Source organism: Symphalangus syndactylus, chromosome 13 (assembly GCF_028878055.3).
Source record: "Symphalangus syndactylus isolate Jambi chromosome 13, NHGRI_mSymSyn1-v2.1_pri, whole genome shotgun sequence".
In the NCBI taxonomy this organism is placed as follows: domain Eukaryota; kingdom Metazoa; phylum Chordata; class Mammalia; order Primates; family Hylobatidae; genus Symphalangus; species Symphalangus syndactylus.
Window position 1 is genome coordinate 89,213,910 of NC_072435.2, and position 20,822 is coordinate 89,234,731.

Below are 20,822 nucleotides of genomic sequence, written 5' to 3' on the forward strand. Positions count from 1 at the left end.
CCAAATGCATAGAGTGGGAGAGAAGGAGAACCATTCCTAAGGATGGCATCTCTGTCTACTAACTAACTACAAGTTGCTATCTCTGGTCCCACACTCTGTTCAATCAGATTAGCAACTCCTCTTCCCTTGGGTTGGGGGGCAGGGGTGCTAGGAAGAGGTGGGAATGGCATGGGAAAGGGACTGACAAGTCCTTTTTCCTGTACAGAAGGTATTGTCTTCCCTGTTTTTCGTATAAGGAAACTGAGATGTGGAAAGGTTAATTGAAGTTTGGTGAGGCCTGTTTCCAAGAAACCATGACTGAAAATCCCAACTTTTAAATTCAGCCATAGTGGTCACATCAGGTCAAAGACACCATAATTGCTGCTGAACTTGTGGTGAACTCCAGATTTATCTTTTAGGCATTTCTTCTATGTCACAGGTATTTGGGTTATCCATTAAACCAAAGATCCACTTAAAGAAATACAAACATGGGAGGAAACTTGGAAACATTTTTTGTGATCTGTTCTTTGCAGAGATAAAGAAACGGACATCCCTAGGGAATGAAGCCTAGGTCCTCGTGCCCCCCCGAATCTGGTGCTTTTTCCTCCGTGGCACTGTGGAGGGGTTGTTGAGTATGTGTTCCCTCTGAGGCTGATTGGAACCTTCCTCTTCCCCAACTGAGTGAGACGCAGGTGAGTGTCATTGAAAGAACAGTTCTTGGAGCTGGAAGCCCCCAGTGAAATCCCAGCTCCATTCTGCATACTAAGTTTGTGTGATCTGGGTATATTCTCCTCAGTTTCTTCTTTTGAAAAATGGGTATAATGAAATTTGCCACCCTCTCAGGATGGTTGTAAGGATGAAAGAAGATCCTAACTATGAAAGATCTCTGTAGGGGCCAGGCACAGTGGCTCACACCTGTAATCTCAGCACTTTGGAAGGCCGAGGCAGGTGGATCACTTGAGGTCAGGAGTTTGAGACCAGCCTGGCCAACATGGCAAAACCCTGTCTCTACTAAAAATACAAAAATTAGTCGGGGATGATGGCATGTGCCTGTAATCCCAGCTACTTGGGAGGCTGAGGCAGGAGAATCGCTTGAATCTAGGAGGCAGAGGTTGTAGTGAGCCGAGATCACGCCATTACACTCCAGCCTGGGTGACAGAGTGAGACTCTGCCTCACGTAAAATAAAATAAAGATCACTGTAGGATCCCAGGTGCTGGGCAAAGGCAAGGAATCAGTCTTTATATCTACAAGATATACAACTGCCAAGCTAAGATGGCCATGCCTCTAGCTGCTGCTTTTTTTTTTTTTTTTTTTTTTTTTTTTTTTTGAGACAGAATCTTGCTCTGTCACCCAGGCTGGAGCGCAGTCACATAATCTCAGCTCACTGCAACCTCCACCTCCTGGGCTCGATCTTCCCACCTCAGTCTCCCGAATAGCTAGGACTACAGGTGCATGCCACAAAACCTGGCTAATTTTTATATTTTTTGTAGAAACGGGGTTTTGCCATGTTGCCCAGGCTGGTCTCAAACTCTTGAGCTCAAGCGATCTGTCTGCCTTGGCCTGCTAAAGTGCTGGGATTACGGGTGTGAGCCACCGCACCCAGCCTGCCTCTTGCTTCTTACATTTCACTGCCTTGAGAGTTTATCAACTCCCCACCCGTAGGCATTTCACTTTCTCCTCCTCACATGAGTTTGTTTCACCTGACGGTAGTCCAGCTGAATTCTGGAGATAGGCAGTTCAAGTAATGGGAGAGGTCAGTGACTCAGTCTTCTATGTGGGATGAGGTTTTCCCTTCCCCATGACCACAAGAATGAGCAGAGTATGTGGATCTTACTTTGACAGAATGAAAGCAAACAATCCTATCATTTAATAAGAGCTGTAAAAGCTTTAGCAGCATGGGTGAGTGTGGCCATCGAGACTGTCTGGCAACTGCCCTTGCTAACAGTGGAGATTTATTATCATAGAAAATCATTTCAATCTGCGGAGGTTCCAAAGGGACCATTATATGGTCATGGGCATAATTAATAGCAGAACTGTTTGGGAAGGACACTAATATTTATTCACTGCCTACCACGCGCAAGACAGAGAGTGAGGTGGGAGGCTGGTGCCATTCTGATTCTGCAGAAGAGAAAGCTGAAGTTCAAGGAAGTTAGGTGGGTTGCCCACAGTTATAAGCTTATAAACAGTAGTGTGAAGACTTGAATCCAGATCTTTGCACTTCCTGTAGTGTAACACAGGGAGGGTTCAGTGCATTTTTTTTTTTTTAAGGTTTTTTTTTTTTTTTAATTATACTTTAGGTTTTAGGGTACATGTGCACAATGTGCAGGTTTGTTACATATGTATCCATGTGCCATGTTGATTTCCTGCACCCATTAACTCTTCATTTAGCATTAGGTATATCTCCTAATGCTGTCCCTCCCCGCTCCCCCAACCCCACAACAGTCCCCGGAGTGTGATGTTCCCCTTCCTGTGTCCATGAGTTCTCATTGTTCAATTCCCACCTATGACTGAGAACATGCGGTGTTTGGTGTTTTGTCCTTGCGATAGTTTACTGAGAATGATGTTTTCCAGTTTCATCCATGTCCCTACAAAGGACATGAACTCATCATTTTTTATGGCTGCATAGTATTCCATGGTGTATATGTGCCACATTTTCTTCATCCAGTCTATCGTTGTTGGACCTTTGGGTTGGTTCCAACTCTTTGCTATTGTGAATAGTGCCGCAATAAACATACGTGTGCATGTGTCTTTATAGCAGCATGATTTATAGTCCTTTGGGTATATACCCAGTAATGGGATGGCTGGGTCAAATGGTATTTCTAGTTCGAGATCCCTGAGGAATCGCCACACTGACTTCCACAATGGTTGAACTAGTTTACAGTCCCACCAACAGTGTAAAAGTGTTCCTATTTCTCCACATCCTCTCCAGTACCTGTTGTTTCCTGATTTTTTAATGATGGCCATTCTAACTGGTGTGAGATGGTATCTCACTGTGGTTTTAATTTGCATTTCTCTGATGGCCAGTGATGATGAGCATTTCTTCATGTGTTTTTTGGCTGCATAAATGTCTTCTTTTGAGAAGTGTCTGTTCATGTCCTTTGCCCACTTTTTGATGGGGTTGTTTGTTTTTTTCTTGTAAATTTGTTTGAGTTCATTGTAGATTCTGGATATTAGCCCTTTGTCAGATGAGTAGGTTGCAAAAATTTTCTCCCATTCTGTAGGTTGCCTGTTCACTCTGATGGTAGTTTCTTTTGCTGTGCAGAAGCTCTTTAGTTTGATGAGATCCCATTTGTCAATTTTGGCTTTTGTTGCCATTGCTTTTGGTGTTTTAGACATAAAGTCAAAAGAACAAAGCTGGAGGCATCACGCTACCTGACTTCAAACTATACTACAAGGCTACAGTAACCAAAACAGCATGGTACTGGTACCACAACAGGGACATAGATCAATGGAACAGAACAGAGCCCTCAGAAATGATGCCGCATATCTACAACTATCTGATCTTTGACAAACCTGACAAAAACAAGAAATGGGGAAAGGAGTCCCTATTTAATAAATGGTGCTGGGAAAACTGGCTAGCCATATGTAGAAAGCTGAAACTGGATCCCTTCCTTACACCTTATACAAAAATTAATTCAAGATGGATTAAAGACTTAAATGTTAGACCTAAAACCATTAAAATCCTACAAGAAAACCTAGGCAATACCAGTCAGGATATAGGCGTTCAGTGCATTTTGAATCTGCTAGTTTATCTCTTTTGAAAATGAGATAAAATGTGTGGGGAAACACGATAATTAAAATAGCTTAACCAATCATCCAAAGGTCACAAAGCCCCAGAATTTGGAAACCTTGGGGTAAAAGGGAGGTCAAAACAATGATTAAAAATGAAAAATCAAAGTCTCAGCTTCTCCTACCTCTTGACACCAGGCACAGATACGCTTTTAATGGCAGCCTTTTATCAGATATTGCCATCAGCAGGAGATCTCAATGCCAGGGCCACTAATGAGTGGAGAGTAAGGAAGGTCACAACACAGAGGATGCAAAATAAGGATCTGAAGCCATGTCCGTCTGGCAAGAAGAAATTAAGCGAAACTCAGAAAGTTCTTAAATACGTAGAAGGAGACTGTGTTTCACAACTTCTACAAACAAATTCCAAAATATGTAGACTTCTAGGAAGCAGAGAAGTTAGCAGATTGCCAGGGTGTTAATAGTTGGTTCTTGGTATTGTTAAAGCACAGTTTGATTTGCACATCTGACTAAAATACTTGCTTTAGCAAGCACACTCTTTCCTAGTAGTGCCTCTTAATGCTTCTACTAAAAGGCAACTCATCTTTTTGATGGCCTGAGCACTTTAGTCACAAAAGTAAAATTTATTGAGCACATACTACATGCCTGGTTGTGACTAAGGCACAGGGGATACAAATGAAAACAGAATTACACGTTAACGTTCATGGAGTTTATAGCTGGATGGGAAAAACAGTCAAGTCAACGAGGAATTATGGCATGTATACTTCTTGTATAACATGAAGGCAGGGCAAGGTGCCCAGGGAAATGCAGTAGATGGGTACCTAACTCAGTCTTGGAAAGGCAGCAAAAGCTTCCAGGTTAAAGTACCACCTGAGCTGAGACCCAAAGGATAAGTGGGAGTTAATGGAGTATATTCTCAGTGGAAAGAGAAACATGCACAAAGGAATAGGGATGAGAGAATGGGGTGTGTTTGGGGAACTGAAAGAGATTCAACCTGGACAGAGTATTAAGAATAGAGATGGCAGGCCGGGCGCAGTGGCTCATGCCTGTAATCCCAGCACTTTGGGAGGCCGAGGCAGGTGGATCATGAGGTCAGGAGATCAAGACCATCCTGGCTAACACGGTGAAACCCTGTCTCTACTAAAAATACAAAAAAATTAGCGGGCGTGGTGGTGGGCGCCTGTAGTCTCAGCTACTCGGGAGGCTGAGGCAGGAGAATGGCATGAACCCCGGAGGCAGAGCTTGCAGTGAGACAAGATCATGCCACTGCACTCCAGCCTGGGCGACAGAGTGAGACTCCATCTCAAAAAAAAAAAATAAAATAAATAGAGATGGCAGATAGATGGGTGGGGGCTCACCTTCTATACCATGTGAAAGCATTAGGGCTTTATCCCAACTGACTGTTGCAAGGGTTTAAGCATGAGGGTAAGTTGATTATATGTGTGTTTTAGAAAGATCATCGTTCTGTGCATATGTGTTTCAGAAAGATCTGTTTGGGGATTTGGAGCATGCAAGGCAGGGTGGTGGGGTGTGGGATGGGGAGGGCAAGACCAGTAGCAGGAGACCCAGCAGCTGGAGTTGTTGTCATCCAGGCCAGAGATGGGGGTGGTCTAGTCCAAGTCAATCCATTAGAGCTGGAGAGAAGTAGACAGATTCAAGAGCTCCTTAAGAGGTAGACTGAACCAACCACATCTTGAGATTGTTGTCAGATGTGTGGAATGAGGTAGGGAAGCAGTCAAGAATGGCTTCCAGGTTTCTGGGCTGTATGGCTGAGGATACCAGCTCCTGGACCGCAGAACCCTGCAGAAGGAGCAGGTTTCAAAGAGGTGGTGAGGAGCTCTGTTTTGGAAATGCTGCTGGAGGAGTGGTGGGGTACAGCCAAGGGGAGCTGTTCCATAAGAACCACCGTCAGAATCTCAGGAGAGAGATCCAGATGGGTTGTGGAACTGGGAGTCATCGGCACATGGATGGCAGTTGATGCCAAGGCTGACATCATGTGACAAGGCTAGCTCCAGTAGTCCTGTCTTCAAAGAGGATCTGGAAGCTCTCACTTTCTCCTGGTTTGTGCTTGTCAAACCATATGCAAGTAATTAAAACAGGACATTCATTAACATACCACTTTATGCCTTTTAGTCTCCCTATGTCTCCAGGGCTAGTGGGTGAGGTACATAGAGAGATGCCATGCACATTTTATATAGGACCAAGTTCATGCAATGCCAAGCAGTGACAGAGCCCAGCTCAGGTTCCTCCAGGTGCTCTTCTCACCACACTGTAATTCCTCTGAGGTTGCCCTAAAGAAAACACTTAATTCATAGGCAATCATGACAGGACTGAAATTCATGATGACAGATAAAAGGGGGCATCCTTTCTACCAGGCTCAGTGGCTTTTAGCCTCTGCCATCCTCACCCCCTCACCCTTGCCCTCCACTGCAGCACTTCCCACCTGGTGTTGGCCCATCTACCCCCAGCAGGTCTCAGAGGAAGGGCCGTGGCTCCACGGCTCCCAAGTCTCTGGACACTTGGCCAAGCGAGGGTTGTAAGTCATAGCCCAATCAGGCCCCAGCTGCTCAAAGACGCAACTGGAGGTGATGCCGTAACATAAAGAGATAGCCCCGGAAGTGATGCCATAACATAGAGACATGGTCAGTAAATTGGGAACGGGAGAAGAAGGAGCTTTTCCTGCTGGCCCAGGAAATCATGGTACCATGGAGAGAAGGTAAAGTGGAGATCACCAGGGCTTGGGGCTTTATTTGGTTTTGTTTCTGAGCAGTGAGATTCTTTTTCCAAAAGACAACTTGAAGGGAACTCCAGTATGTAAAATGGTTTTAAAAAAAAACCTGCCCTAACAAAAGTAGGAGCCCTGGGGCCTGAGCCAGCTTCCTCCACCTCACCCCATACATACTCAGCGCGTGCCTCCGAGCCTTCTTGCAACACTTTTGAAAACCGATAGTTTAGTCCATACCTTCCAGGATGGTGGGAAGTACACAAATTTGAAAGCATGGAATTATAGTCAAATTCCCCTGGGTTTAACTCTAGCCAGGCTGTTTATTAGCTGTGTGTATTTTGGACAGGTTATTTAAGTTTTCTGAGCCTCAGATTTATCGTCTATAGAAGGGGGAGGGAGTACAGAATTGCTGTGAAGTTTTAAAGAGAAAAAAACTAAAATATTGAGCACTGTGCTCAGCATTGAGTATATTCTCAGTACATGGGAATTATTGTTATCAATTGCTGAACATTTAGATATTTCTAGACAAGCTGGAAATTTGGATTTTAATAGATGGGCTAGAAATTGGGATTTTTTTGTAAGAATCTCCCAATTTTTAAATGTTGGCAAATAATTTTAAAAAATGAAAAACACTGAGCTCAATAAGACGGGCTCCCGCAGTCAGTTTGGGACCTCTGTCCCTGCAGGAAGGAGGTTAGATCTGGAGGGGAAGGGCAGGAGCCCAGAGCTTGGGTCCCTGGGCGGGGCTTGTGGGTTTCAGTCATGGGTGGAGACTGGCCCTGCCATCCTGCTGTAAATGCAACCAATTCTCAACCAGAAAATTTTTAAATCTACCTATAGCCTGCTTCCAGTTGTCCCACCTTACTGAACCAAACCAATGTTTTTTTTTGAGACAGAGTCTCCCTCTGTCACCCAGGCTAGAGTGCAGTGGCACTATTTGGCTCAATGCAGCCTCCACCTCCTGTGATTTTCATGTGGACTACAGGCACATGCCACACCTGACTAATCTTTTGGTATTCTTAGTAGAGACGGGGTTTTGCCCTGTTAGCCAGGCTGGTCTCGAATTCCTGGCCTCAAGTGACCCATCTGCCTCGGCCTCCCAAAGTGCTGGGATTACAGGCACGAGCCACCGCGCCTAGCCCAATGTATTTCTTAAATGTATTTGATTGAAGTCTCATGTCTCTGTAAAATGTATAAAACCAAGCTACAGCCTGACGACCCTGGGCACATGTTCTCAGGATCTCCTGAGGGCTGCGTCACAGGCCCCTCTCATATTTGGCTCAGAATAAATCTTTTCAATGGCGTGTGTGGTGGCTCATGCCTGTAATCCCAGCACTTTGGGAGGCTGAGACAGGCAGATTGCTTGAGGCCAGGAGTTCGAGACCAGCCTGGCCAACACGGCAACCCCATCTCTACTAAAAACACAAAAATTAGCCGGGCATGGTGGCACACGCCTGTAATCCCAGCTACTTGAGAGGCTGAAGCACAAGAATCACTTGAACCCTGGAGGCAGAGGTTGCAGTGAGCCAAGATTGTGTCACTGCACTCCAGCCTGGGTAACAGAGGGACACTCCGTGTCAAAAAAAAAAAAAGGGAATAAATCTCTTCAAATATTTTACAGAGTTTGACTCTTTTTGGTTACTCTGGGATGGGGACTGGGGTATGCAGGGAGGTGTGCATGTACACACTTATGTGTGTGTGTGATGGAAGGGGTTAACACTCAGCTGTTTGCAGACCACACTAGGTGCTATGCACATATTACTTCGTGGTCAATCTATTATTATCCCCATTTTAAGACTGAGAAAACTGAGGCTCAGAGAGGTTGGAGAATAGGCTGAGGTTCAGTAAGCTGTCATAGCTGAGCTTAGACTTGAATGCAGGTCAGATTTCAGAATCTGGGCTCCTCACACTTCCCACCACACTGCCTGTCCCTTACTCCTCCTGACCTCCTTGTCCTCTCTTCTGCCACTTCTCCCCTTCCCTTTCCAAGAATATCCTGTTTTACCCACTACTGTAATTACCAGTATTATGGTTATACTTTCTGTTATCCATTTCAAGGATGTCATAGATTATGGTTTATCAAATGCTCCCATGAACAAGATCTCATTTGGTCCCAACAAACCCTGTGAGGTAGACGGGTGAGTATTAAGCCCGCTTTGCAAAGGAGAACAGAGCTCAGAGAGGCTGGAGATATACGTCATGCACAAGGCCCCCTGCTCTTCTGTCTCCAAATCCAGGGCTTCTTTGCTCACCCTGCTTTACCGATCTCCTTCAAGGAGGCCCTGCAAAGCCAAAGTCAAGTGTGTGCTGATCGGCAGGGACACCCAATGTCTGTGAAACTGGATCTTGATTTTAAACTTCAATATTTTGATATTTTGTTCATCCTGGACTTTTGACATCAATTTTCACTTAAAAATATTGCATTAAAATATTACTTGATTATTGCATTTATTTGGTGCCCTTAAATTTTGCACCACAGGCAGTGCCCCCCCACTGATCTTACCCCAATCCCAGCCCTGTGCCTGTCTGTACCAGTGTAAGAATTACGTTGTGATGGCAACTGTGACGTAAGCATGTGAGTGTGTTTTACCACAGTGCCGAGTCTGCCTGACTTTTCTGACCCTTCTTTGTTCCTTTGTTTAGTTCAGAGTGTCACTCCCCTAATCTCCCTTCAAGGAACCTTGTCTGACTGGAATGATCTAGTAGGAGTGGGTGGGCACCTTGGGTACCGGGACAGTGATGCCTGGCCTTAGAAAGGGGGCCCTTGCTGTTAGCTGGTGGGTGCTCTCAGTGCTTTGGGCAAGTGAACATAATGAAGCCTTTTTTCTGGAAGGGATCATTTGGGAATAAACTTTGATGGATACTTTCTTGCTCACCCCATCCGCTCCCCCGTGCTCCCCCTCCAGCCCTGTTGGCCACTAGGGAAATAGAAGGAACAGCTTGATCAAGATTTTTCCTAGAAAAGCCTTCCGATGGGCCCATTATGGAAAACGAAGCTGTTTTTGTTTTCTTTGATTAATCACAGTGTCCTGTTTCCCAAAGCAAATGTGGCCTTGGCTCTTCCGAAAGAACACAGCCTGTGCTGTAAAGAAGGGCTGCAGCCGCCTGGTGCTTGACAAGGTCCCCAAGACGGGAAGGGACACATGCAGCCCTGTCCTCCAGGACTCAGCTCTTCCTTTTTTACCTTCCAGGGAGCTCAGGTTACCAGTTTCCTTTGTGTTTTTCTGCCAGTGTGAACAGGAGAAATATTAGCCTTTAGAGATTTTACAGTTCCTTGAAAGCTGGAAGGGTGAAATCAGCCAGAGAATTATATAACAGCAAAGCTCATTTAAAGCAACAGTGTCTTTCTATAGGGCTGTGGTGGTTCCTTACCAGTTTTTGTTACTAACTATAAAGAAAAGGAGGCTAATTTTGTGAATAAAATAGAGGGGCATTCCTTTCCCTCATTACTTTCTGTTTGTTCATTGGACGGACACAATTCCTAGGGTGTTGATTTAAAAAAAAACCAACAATTTGAAGCCTCTTTCAAGGAAGACTAGGGGAAATCATGTACATTAACCTCAGGCAGACACAGCATACTTATTCTTGTTAGAAATCAGAAGAAAAAAAATAAAGAGAAAAGCTTTCTAAAGCATTTGTTTGTTTTAATTTAAGAGTCATGGGGAGTTTTATAAATACTTGGCTAAATTCTTCAAAGGGAGCCATGTTCTTTAAATTTAAGCACTAGGCTGGGCACAGTGGCTCATGCCTGTAATCCCAACACTTTGGGAGGCTGAGATGGGCCGATCACCTGAGGTCAGGTGTTGAAGACCAGCCTGGCCAACATGATGAAATCCTGTCTCTACTAAAAATACAAAAATTAGCCGGGCACGGTAGCATGTCGTGTAATCTGAGCTACTCTGGAAGCTGAGGCAGGAGAATCACTTGAACCTGGGAGACAGAGGTAGCAGTGAACCGCACCACTGCACTCCAGCCTGGGTGACAGAGCAAGACTCCATCTCAAAAAAGAAAAAAAAAGATTAAGCACCAGATCATCTATTCCTGCGTTGTTTGACCTAGAGCTTAAATACCTCTCAAAGTGCATCACACACATTAGCTCAGCTGATCGCCATATCCGTTGATTTGACCTTCTCTTTCTTCCCATTTTAGAGATGAGGAAACTGAGGCCAAAGGATTCTGTTACTTGCCTGGCTTCACAGCTCACCAGGAGATTCTGAACTGGCATCTTCCTCTCTCTGCCATCACCCCAGACCCTATCCTCTTTCCTCTACACCAGTGGTTCTCAACCAAGCGCGATTTTGCCTTCCAGGGGACATTTGACAATGTCTGGAGGCGTTTTTGGTCGTCACAATTCCGTGTATGTGTGTGGGTGGGCGGGGGGCAGGGGATAATGTTGGCATCTAGTGAGTAGATACCAGGGATGCTGCTAAACCTACGATGCTCAGATGGCCCCTAACAAAGAAGTATGTTGTCCAAAACGTCGATAGTGCAGAGGGTGAGAAGCCCTGTCTATACAGAGCTCAGCAGTCCAGAGCAATTGCAACCTCTGGGAGTTGCCAAGAGCTCCTCTGCCCAGCAACAGGCTTGGCCTCTCTCCTGTGGCTGCCACAAGAATTAAAGCCGCTGTCTAGAATGCCCTTTGGCAGTGGCCAAGTGTCCCCTGCAGAACTGACTGCGGGACATGCGGTGCATCACCCGGAGCTGATGTGTTTGATAATTTATAGTCACAGGGCGCCTGTCTTCATTTAGCAGCAGGCCTGCTGGCAGCCTCCCTGCCAGGGAGGAAGCAAGTTCCACAGAGGCCCACAGCCCCCGCCAGCTGACAGCCCATGGTATTTGGGGACGGCTGTTGCTCAGAGACACCTGGGAATAGGCCGGGGCCGAGATGGCGCTGAGCACTTGGTCTCCCCTTCAGACCCATCCGTCAGCAGCGGTCCCTGCCAGAAGGTGGCCTATTGAACATTTCCAGAAATAGCACAGCCAAGCCTGTCAACTGCTTTCTTGGAAATACATTCAGTAAGGATGGCGGTCCTCCAGCAGGGAGAGCAGAAAGCCTGGCCTGGATCAGGCTGCTGAGAAACAGCAATGCCTGGCTACAGGCCATGTCAGTACCCTGGGAAAGGGGAGCGGTTCTCATGGGACTTCCCAAGCCCTGCAGCCTCTGAAGTCACTTCAAAATGTTCTCAGTATGGAGGGAGAGAGTCACACCTTGCAGAAGGACTTAGGCCCTGCCGACTTCTTCTAACTCAGTGACCTGCACATCTTGCTGTGTTTGTTCAGACACCCCGCAAACAGGAAGGCGATTCAGGCTTGGAGGCAAGGTATTAACTGTCAGCAGAGAGAGACCTCTGCATCATCTGGGGAACGTTTATTGCAGTCCCTCCTCTTGTGAGCGTCACTCCCAAGTAGAACCAAAGGAGCATCAGCAGGGGGAGTATTTTCTTCCCCAATCCTTCGGTCATTCCTAAGATACAGGAAATACAAGGCAAAGATGTCATATTGAAAGAAAAGCTTATAATTTCTACTCCTCCCCTCCCCACTTCCCGCAGAATTAACTTTCCCTTAACTTCCCTCACAGGGGCCTGACATTACAGTTGGAATTCAGCCACCCTGGGAATCTCTGCATCCCAAGCTTTCTCCAATTTCTGGGATGGCACAGTGATGGCAGGGCTTAAGAGTGCCCTAAGAAGGCCAGCTGCCTTTAAAAACAAGCTCCTGGAAGATGTAGGTGTCACATAAAAGCAAGAGACCAAAAACTCTCCGCAATTTGGAGTGTTCAGGAAATGTTGATTAATCACATTTTTTAAATTGTAAGAGACTGCTGGACGTGGTGGCTCACTCCTGTAATCCCAGCACTTTAGGAGGCCAAACTGAGAGGACTGCTTGAGCCCAAAAGTTCAAGACCAGCCTGGGCAACATGACGAAACCTCACCTCTACAAAAAATCTAAAAATTAGCCAGGTGTGGTGGTGTACACCTATAATCCCAGCTACTTGGGAGGCTGTGTGGGAGGATTCCTTGAGCCCAGGAGACTGAGGCTGCAGTGAGCCATGATAGTGCCACTGCACTCCAGCCTGTGTTTACAGCAAGACCCTGCCTCAAAAAAAAAGTGTAAGACAGTTACCAGGTTTATTATAGAGAATTCATGGGACCTGGTTTTATTTGCAAGAGCCACCGATTCTCAGGACAAACATGATTTGAAGCCCACACTGAGCTATAGGTGGAGGCAGGGCTGTGAGAATACAATACAGGATGCCCAGTTAAATTTAAATTTCAGGTAAGCAATAATTTTTTTTGTGTAAGTGTATTCCAAATATTGTTATTATTTATCTGAAATTCAGATTTAATGGGCATCAGGTGTTTTGTTCAATCTGTTCACTCCATTTGGGGTATAAATTGATCTTGTTGTTAAATTGATAACAGGGAACACTGACACATATTCAATACATATGAAAGACGATACCAGTTAAGAGAAGAAGAAGGAGATTAGCAATGAAGAGGGAAAGCGAGAGAAATACCAGGAAGAAAAGGAGATGGGCATAGCGAAGGAGAAAAAGTTCCAAATGAAAGAGAAACAGGAAGTGCTGAGGAGAGAGAAGAAAACAGGAATGTTTCTGAAGGACCAAAAATGTTTGATAAATTATGACTGTTACACGGAGAGCCATCTCCCTGGGAAATGCTGTTGAGTTGGCTAACCACCATTCCTGGATCTGCTGCTCTTTGTTCTGTCTGGTAAAATGCACAGTGACCACCAGGGAGAAATGACCCTCTAATCACGGTACCATTATCTGGTAATGAGCCAACCTGGGCTCAGGTTGTTAAATAAAATTTACAGGAGGCCATTGCTTTGGACAGAGTCCTTCCACCGGGCTTCAACAGACCAGAGCAAACCAGAATAGTGTCACTTGTGCTACCTGACATGTGCTCAAACTGAACTTTAAAACGGGCCAGTTTTCCAAAAATCAGGAGATTTACAGCAACCAATAGAAAGTGAAGTGGTGTCATTCGTCTGGGGTGATACCTGAGGTTCACTGCCTCATGCCAAAGAAATTCGAGGACACGGACACACACAGAGTGAGTTTAACAGGCAAAAGAAAGAGAATAGGTCTCGCTCCTGCAGAGAGGGGGATTCTCGAGTGGGTCTTCCGGTTCCATGGTGAAATGCACAGGGTTTTGTAGATGATCTTGAGGAGGGAGTGTCTGATTTACATAGGCCCCAAAGGTTGGTTGGACCAGGTGCGTCATTTACATAACGTGAGAAGAAGATGGCCACCCCACTCTAATCTTTTATTATGCAGATGGGTTCTCTACCTGGCTGGCGCCATATTGCCTGTTCCTTTACTGTACACGTGGTGACAAAGAAAAGGGAAGATGGAGCCTCCATGTTGAACATGCCTGGCCCCCAGGTAGCCTTTTCCTATTGGCATAGCTGCCAGCATTCATCCATGCAAGCTTCCAGTTTGCTTATCTATGTTTGCAGCTCAAATTTTCAGGCCACTCTTTGTTAGAAAAGAAATGATTTGGGGGCTGCTTTTTATTAAAAGGGTAACCTTGCTGAGGACTCTCTTACCCTCACTAACTGCCTAATTTCTTTCTAGCTCCTGTATCAAAATGGTCCCCATCCACCTGCACAGGCATGAAAGGGAAGTCCCCTCTGTATAAACCCTATAAGGAAAGTAACTTTGAAATGACCAAGCCACTTCTTGTTTCTTGATCTTGCTATCCCCAGGCTTTTCTGCCCATCCATCTGCTCGGCTCTTCAGAGCACCTTTTCTGTTTTATAGACAAGATGCTGCCTGATTCACAAATCGATAATAAAAACCAACTGGATCTTTAAATTCAATGTGTGAAAATTTTGCTCTTTGACAGGGTGAAGCCACATCTAAGGCTGTGTCCAACTCCAGGACCTAAGGGCCCTCCCTGCTCCTCCCACCTCCACCCCCCTTCCCCCACAGGTTGCTGTCATTCATGGATTGAGGATTTTTGAAAAATTGGGATCTAAACAACAAAATGGATTTGGTTGCCACCATTCTTTGAAATTTTTTTGTTGTGGATGATTCAGAAAACCCTTCAACAGCTTCTTTCACCTCAGGGTCAATGTGTTTGAGGAGGAGAGTCATTGTAGGCCTGTGTGCAGACAATTGATGTTCCTTGAATTATAAACACCCTTATTCCCATCCCCACAGATGGGAGGTCAGGTTGGCTTAACCCAAAGGGAGAAACCTATGTAGGCTGGGGGTAGGTGCGGTAAGAGAGGAGGCCTCCCAAGGAGGGGACTTTAGTAGTTGGACCTGCCATCACCATGGATGCTGCAGAATTGAAAAGATGAGACAAGCAGGGACCCTTTTCTTAGGGGCCTGTAGGGGATGCACTGGTGGGAGAGGGTCAAGCGTGGAAATAAAGGAAAACCTTGAGTCCCTTTAAGGGAAATTCCAGGCACCTAGCTAGCCCTGAGGAGCTTAGCCCCATGCTAAGACCCTAGTCCAGATAAGCAACTTGATAAGCAAGAAGGTAATAGTAGCCTAAAACAGGCTGGGCACGGTGGCTCACGCCTGTAATCCCAGCACTTTGGGAGGCTGAGGTGGGTGGATCACTTGAGGTCAGGAGTTTGAGACCAGCCTGGCCAATATGGTGAAACCTTGTCTCTACTAAAAACACAAAAATTAGCCAGGCGTGTTGATGCATGCCTGTAATCCCAGCTACTTGGGAGGCTGAGGCAGGAGAATTGCTTGAGCCTGGGAGGCGGAGGTTGCAGTGAGTTGAGATGGCGCCACTGCACTCCAGCCTGGGCGACAGAGCAAGACTCTGGCTTAAAAAAAAAAAAAAAAAAAAAAGTAGCCTAAAACAATAGCCAAGGAAGCCAGAGTCACAGGATGTTTGGTTCCCTATAGAAACTAAAGATAGCATCTTAACATGCGTCTCTGAGTTGTTTTTCAGAAACCTGGACTCTCACCAAACCCATCCCCCCTACATATAGATCTCAGATAAGGAGGAACTAGGAACTGAACTCTGATCACTGTACTTTGTTCTAAATGTCTTCCTGAAGGGCCTAGGGAAAGTCACACCCAAAGAGGTAGCGCTAACCTTTATTTCTGCTGGCCCCAAATTTTTTTAAAAAGCTTCTCTTTCTTCTTAACCAGTTGCAAATCAGAAAAGCTTTGAATCTACTTATGATCTGTAAGCCTTCTGCTTCAAGATATACTGCCCTTTTAGGCCCAAACCAGTATGTAACCTGGGTATTGATTTATGATTTTGACTGTAACTTCTGCTTTCCTGAAACTTACCCCTGCCTTTAAAAACCCTTACCTGCAAGCCATCAGGGAGGTGGGGACTTGAGCATTAGTTGCCTGGTTCTCCTTGCATGGTGCCTTGCAAATAAACACCTTCCTTTCTCCCACTGCAAACCTCGGTGTAGATATCTTATCTTACCGCACTGGGGAAGTGGACCCCAGTTAGATTCTATAATATTATAAAGGGGCTGCCTTTGGCTACCTGGGCTGGGGAGTAGGTCTCCCCATAAACTCCAGTGAGGATCAGAAGAGACACACTAAATGTCTCACCATGCTAAGACCTCATTCCAGGTACCTGGAGATATCTAGGCTGTCGATTTGGAACATCATCATTGCAACAAAAACATTTATGGAGCATCTACTCTGGGTCATCAGACAGAAAGTAATTTATATGCATGATCTGAATTGATCCTCAACAACTGAGTCAGGAAAAATTCAGCGTGGTCACAGGAGAATAGAAAATTCCAGGCAGCATTTTCACATGCCTTGCAAAAAGGAAACTCTTGAAATAACTACAGAAGCTAGGGGCTGATAAGACCCTGAAAAACCAGGGTGTGGGCCAAGCTGGCTAAGACCAACTGGACCCAACATAGTGCTGCATTTGACCTAGGTTTCTCCCAAGACCTCATTATACCCTCACTCACCAGCGCCATGACATTTCCAGGAACACCCATATTTGGTGTAAAAATGGGTGGCACTACAGTTCCAAGAAATCCTCACCTTTTTCCAGGAATCTTTATGAATATTCCACCCCTTGGCTAAAGAAATCAATAATGATTTCTTTAATCACAAGTTCCATGTGGCTCTTTTGAGTACGCCAGCACTCTCTTGTCTTGAGTGTGTAGTTTTGCTTTGCAATCAAGCTGTGTGTCTAGCTGGGCGCAGTGGCACATGCCTGTAATCCAAGCACTTTGGGAGGCTGAGGCAGGAGGATTGCTTGAGTCCAGGAGTTTGAGACCAGCCTGGCAACATGGAGAAACCCCATCTACACACACACACACACACACACACACACACACACACACACAAAATTCAAAAATTAGCTGGGCGTGGTGGTGAACACCTGTAGTCCCAGCTACACAGTGGGTTGAGGTGGGAGGATCACTTGAGCCTGGGAGGTCGAGGCTGAGATCAAGCCACTGCACTCCAGCCTGGGCAACAGAGTGAGACTCTGTCTCAAAAATAAAAATAAACAAATCTCCATACTTTCACTGTTGTTCAGCTCCTCCTTGAATTCCTTCTCATGAAAGTGCCAAGGGCCTGGACACTGGCTAGGGTCGAGGTCCCACCATTGTTTGGGGACCTCTCCCAGCCCACCAGTATCACAACTATCTCATGTTGTAGGTATAATATTATTCATATTATTACAGCAATGCCCTAAGTCAAGAGATGGAGAAATTAGGACTGCAAAAAGTTAAGTTGTTGTCTAAAAGTCAATTGATTAGTGAGTGTTGGGGCAGAGATTTGTCTCGGGGATGCCTCTCTCCCAGCCCAGGGATCATCCCCAACCCTCCAGTCAGACTGCTGGGTTCAAATCCCAGCTCCATCGCTCACAAGCTGTGTGGCCTTGGGTAAGTTACTGAATCTCTCTGCATCTGTTTCACTGTGTGAAAAGTGGTAATAAAAATAGGACTTAGCTCATGGAGATGCTGCAAGGATTTAATGAAGGCTGGGTGCAGTGGCTCATGCCTGTAATCCCAGCACTTTGGGAGGCCAAGGTGGAAGGATCACTTGTGCCCAGGAGTTTGAGACCAGCATGGGCAACATAGTGAGACCCCCACCTCCACACACACATAAAAAAATTAGCCAGGCATGGGTGGTGCCACCTATAGTCCAGCTACTTGGGAGGCTGAGGCAGGAGGATTGCTTGAGCTTGGGAGGTCAAGGCTGCAGTGAGCTGTGATTGTACCACTGCACTCCAGACTGGGTGACAGAGAAGGACTCTGTCTCTAAAAGAAAAAAAAAATAGATTTAATGAGTGAGAACTTAACTCTGACTTTTTTTTTCTCTTGCCCAAATTCCTATCTAAGGGGCCTGGAGAGTCACACCTTAGAAACCATAAAATCTCATTAGATGGGCTTTATTAGCCATTTTTTAAAAATTGTAACTTTTTTTTTATTGTGATAGAGTCTCACTATATTGCCCAGGCCGGTCTCAAACTCCTGGGCTCAAGTGACCTCCTGCCTTGGCCACCCAAAGTGTTGGGATTACAGGTGTAAGCCCCCACACCTGGCTGAGTTTTATTAATCTTATATAATGTGGCTTACTTTACAACCTGACTCAGATATAGCATCACATGACAGATAGCATACCCTGAAGGAAACCAAAATATTTTACCCCAAAAATATATTTCTTTAACATATTTTGAAATGGCTGCCACAGGGCCAACAGATTGAAATGACTTTGCAAAGCCATCTTTTGTGGGGAAATTTTGCATCTGTAGAGAATCTCCATAAATGTATCCAGGACTTTCCCCTTCTAGGTCTTTCCCTGGTTAACTGAGAGTCTGACACCTTTAAAGTCTGAGAAGAGACATTCACCATCTATTCTCTCTGAGGGTTGCCACCTATAAAGTTCATCTACATAAGAACCTTGGTCTCCACAACCTCCTTATCTTAATTCAGGCTTTCCTTTCTACTGGTTTCAAGGATTTAAATCAAGCTTTGTGATGTCACACTTTTTGGGCCAATCCAACGTATACCCTCCACATATTGATTTATGATTTTAACTGCAATTCCTGTCTCCCTGAAATGTCTAAAACCAAACTGTAACCTGACTGGCTTAGGCTTCCTTTCTCAGTTCCTCTTGAGATTGTGCAACCTGGGATGAAGGTACTCACATAGGCTTGGAATAAACTTCTTTAAATATATTTTGGCAGAATTTGGTTTTGCCATCAACATAAGTTTATAAGCATAAAGCAGTTAGGACATGCCTGTCACATAGAGAACACTAAGTATTAGTGCTATTATTATTCCTATCATTGTTAGTGTTCAGTTATTTCCAAGAAATGATATGAGCCTGATGGGCCATCAACATTGTCCTTGGGAGGGTGCAGCAGAAGAGGCTGGTTCTGCCTCTGCTCTGTTCATGTTAGTGGTGGTGAATCTGTACGGTCTATAGCAACCTCAATTCTTGCCCCTTCAGAAGACAGAATTTGACCAAGGGGCATAAGGCAAAGGGAGAGACCAGGGCAAGTTTTAGAGCAGGAGTGAAAGCTTATTAAAAACTTTTAGGCTTAGGGGGATGGAGCCAAGATGGCCGAATAGGAACAGCTGCGGTCTACAGCTCCCAGCCTGAGCAACACAGAAGACGGGTGATTTCTGCATTTCTGTTTGAGGTACTGGTTTCATCTCGCTAGGGAGTGCCAAACAGTGGGTGCAGGACAGTCGGTGAAGCGCACTGTGCACGAGCCAAAGCAGGGCGAGGCATTGCCTCACTCGGGAAGTGCAAGGGGTCAGGGAGTTCCCTTTCCTAGTCAAAGAAAGGGGTAACAGACGGCACCTGGAATATCGGGTCAGTCCCATCCTAATACTGCGCTTTTCCAACGGGCCTGGAAAACGGCACACTAGGAGATTGTGTCCCACACCTGGCTTGGAGGGTCCTATGCCCATGGAGTCTGGCTGATTGCTAGCACAGCAGTCTGAAATCAAACTGCAAGGCGGCAGCGAGGCTGGGGGAGGGGTGCCCGCCATTGCCCAGGCTTGCTTAGGTAAACAAAGCAGCCAGGAAGCTCGAACTGGGTGGAGCCCACCACAGCTCAAGGAGGCCTGCCTGCCTCTGTAGGCTCCACCTCTGGGGGCAGGGCACAGACAAACAAAAACTCAGCAGGAACCTCCACAGACTTAAATGTCCCTGTCTGACTGACAGCTTTGAAGAGAGTAGTGGTTCTCCCAGCACACAGCTGGAGATCTGAGAACTCTGAGAATGGACAGACTGCCTCCTAAAGTGGGTCCCTCACTCCTGAGCAGCCTAACTGGGAGGCACCCCCCCTGTAGGGACAGACCGACACCTCACTCTGCCGGGTACTCTTCTGAGACAAAACTTCCAGAGGAACTATCAGACAGCTGAATTTGTGGTCTCACGAAAATCCGCTGTTCTGCAGCCACCGCTGCTGACACCCAGCCAAACAGGGTCTGGAGTGGACCTCTAGTAAACTCCAACAGACCTGCAGCTGAGGGTCCTGTCTGGTAGAAGGAAAACTAACAAACAGAAAGGACATCCACACCAAAAACCCGTCTGTACATCACCATCATCAAAGACCAAAAGTAGATAAAACCACAAAGATGGGGAAAAAACAGAGCAGAAAAACTGGAAACTCTAAAAAGCAGAGCACCTCTCCTCCTCCAAAGGAACGCAGTTCCTCACCAGCAACAGAACAAAGCTGGATGGAGGATGACTTTGACGAGTTGAGAGAAGAAGGCTTCAGACGATCAAACTACTCTGAGCTACGGGAGGAAATTTAAAACAATAGCAAAGAAGTTAAAAACTTTGAAAAAAAATTAGAAGAATGGATAACTAGAACAACCAATGGAGAGAAGGGCTTAAAGGAGCTGATGGAGCTGAAAGCCAAGTTTCGAGAACTACGTGAAGATTGCAGAAGCCTCTGTAGCATATGCGATCAACTGGAAGAAAGAGTATTGCTGATGGAAGATGAAATGAATGAAATGAAGCGAGAAGGGAAGTTTAGAGAAAAAAGAATAAAAAGAAATGAACAAAGCCTCCAAGAAATTTGGGACTATGTGAAAAGACCAAACCTACGTCTGATTGGTGTACCTGAAAATGACGGGGAGAATGGAACCAAGTTGGAAAACACTCTGCAAGATACTATCCAGGAGAACTTCCCCAATCTAGCAAGGCAGGCCAACATTCAGATTCAGGAAATACAGAGAACGCCACAAAGATACTCCTCGAGAAGAGCAACTCCAAGACACATAATTGTCAGATTCACCAAAGTTGAAATGAAGGAAAAAATGTTAAGGGCAGCCAGAGAGAAAGGTCGGGTTACCCACAAAGGGAAGCCCATCAGACTAACAGCTGATCTCTCGGCAGAAGCTCTACAAGCCAGAAGAGAGTGGGGGCCG

At 45.7% G+C, this 20,822-nt stretch overlaps 1 protein-coding gene across 2 annotated transcripts in view; it reads left to right on the forward strand.

Moving 5' to 3' along the window:
• Nucleotides 1–20,822, forward strand: part of CRADD (CASP2 and RIPK1 domain containing adaptor with death domain) — a 367,228-nt gene that overhangs the window by 214,125 nt on the left and 132,281 nt on the right. Inside the window, exon 5 of one of the 2 annotated variants that reach the window (XR_010114890.1) lies at nt 513–671. Coding sequence is in view for 1 of the 2 variants with exons in the window: in XM_055237591.1 (XP_055093566.1) it covers nt 10,602–10,669 (68 nt within the window). In the remaining variant the exon portion in view is untranslated. Of the gene's footprint in view, nt 1–512; nt 672–10,601; nt 11,392–20,822 lie in introns of those variants that run through there. The other variant, XM_055237591.1, reaches the window with a different exon arrangement.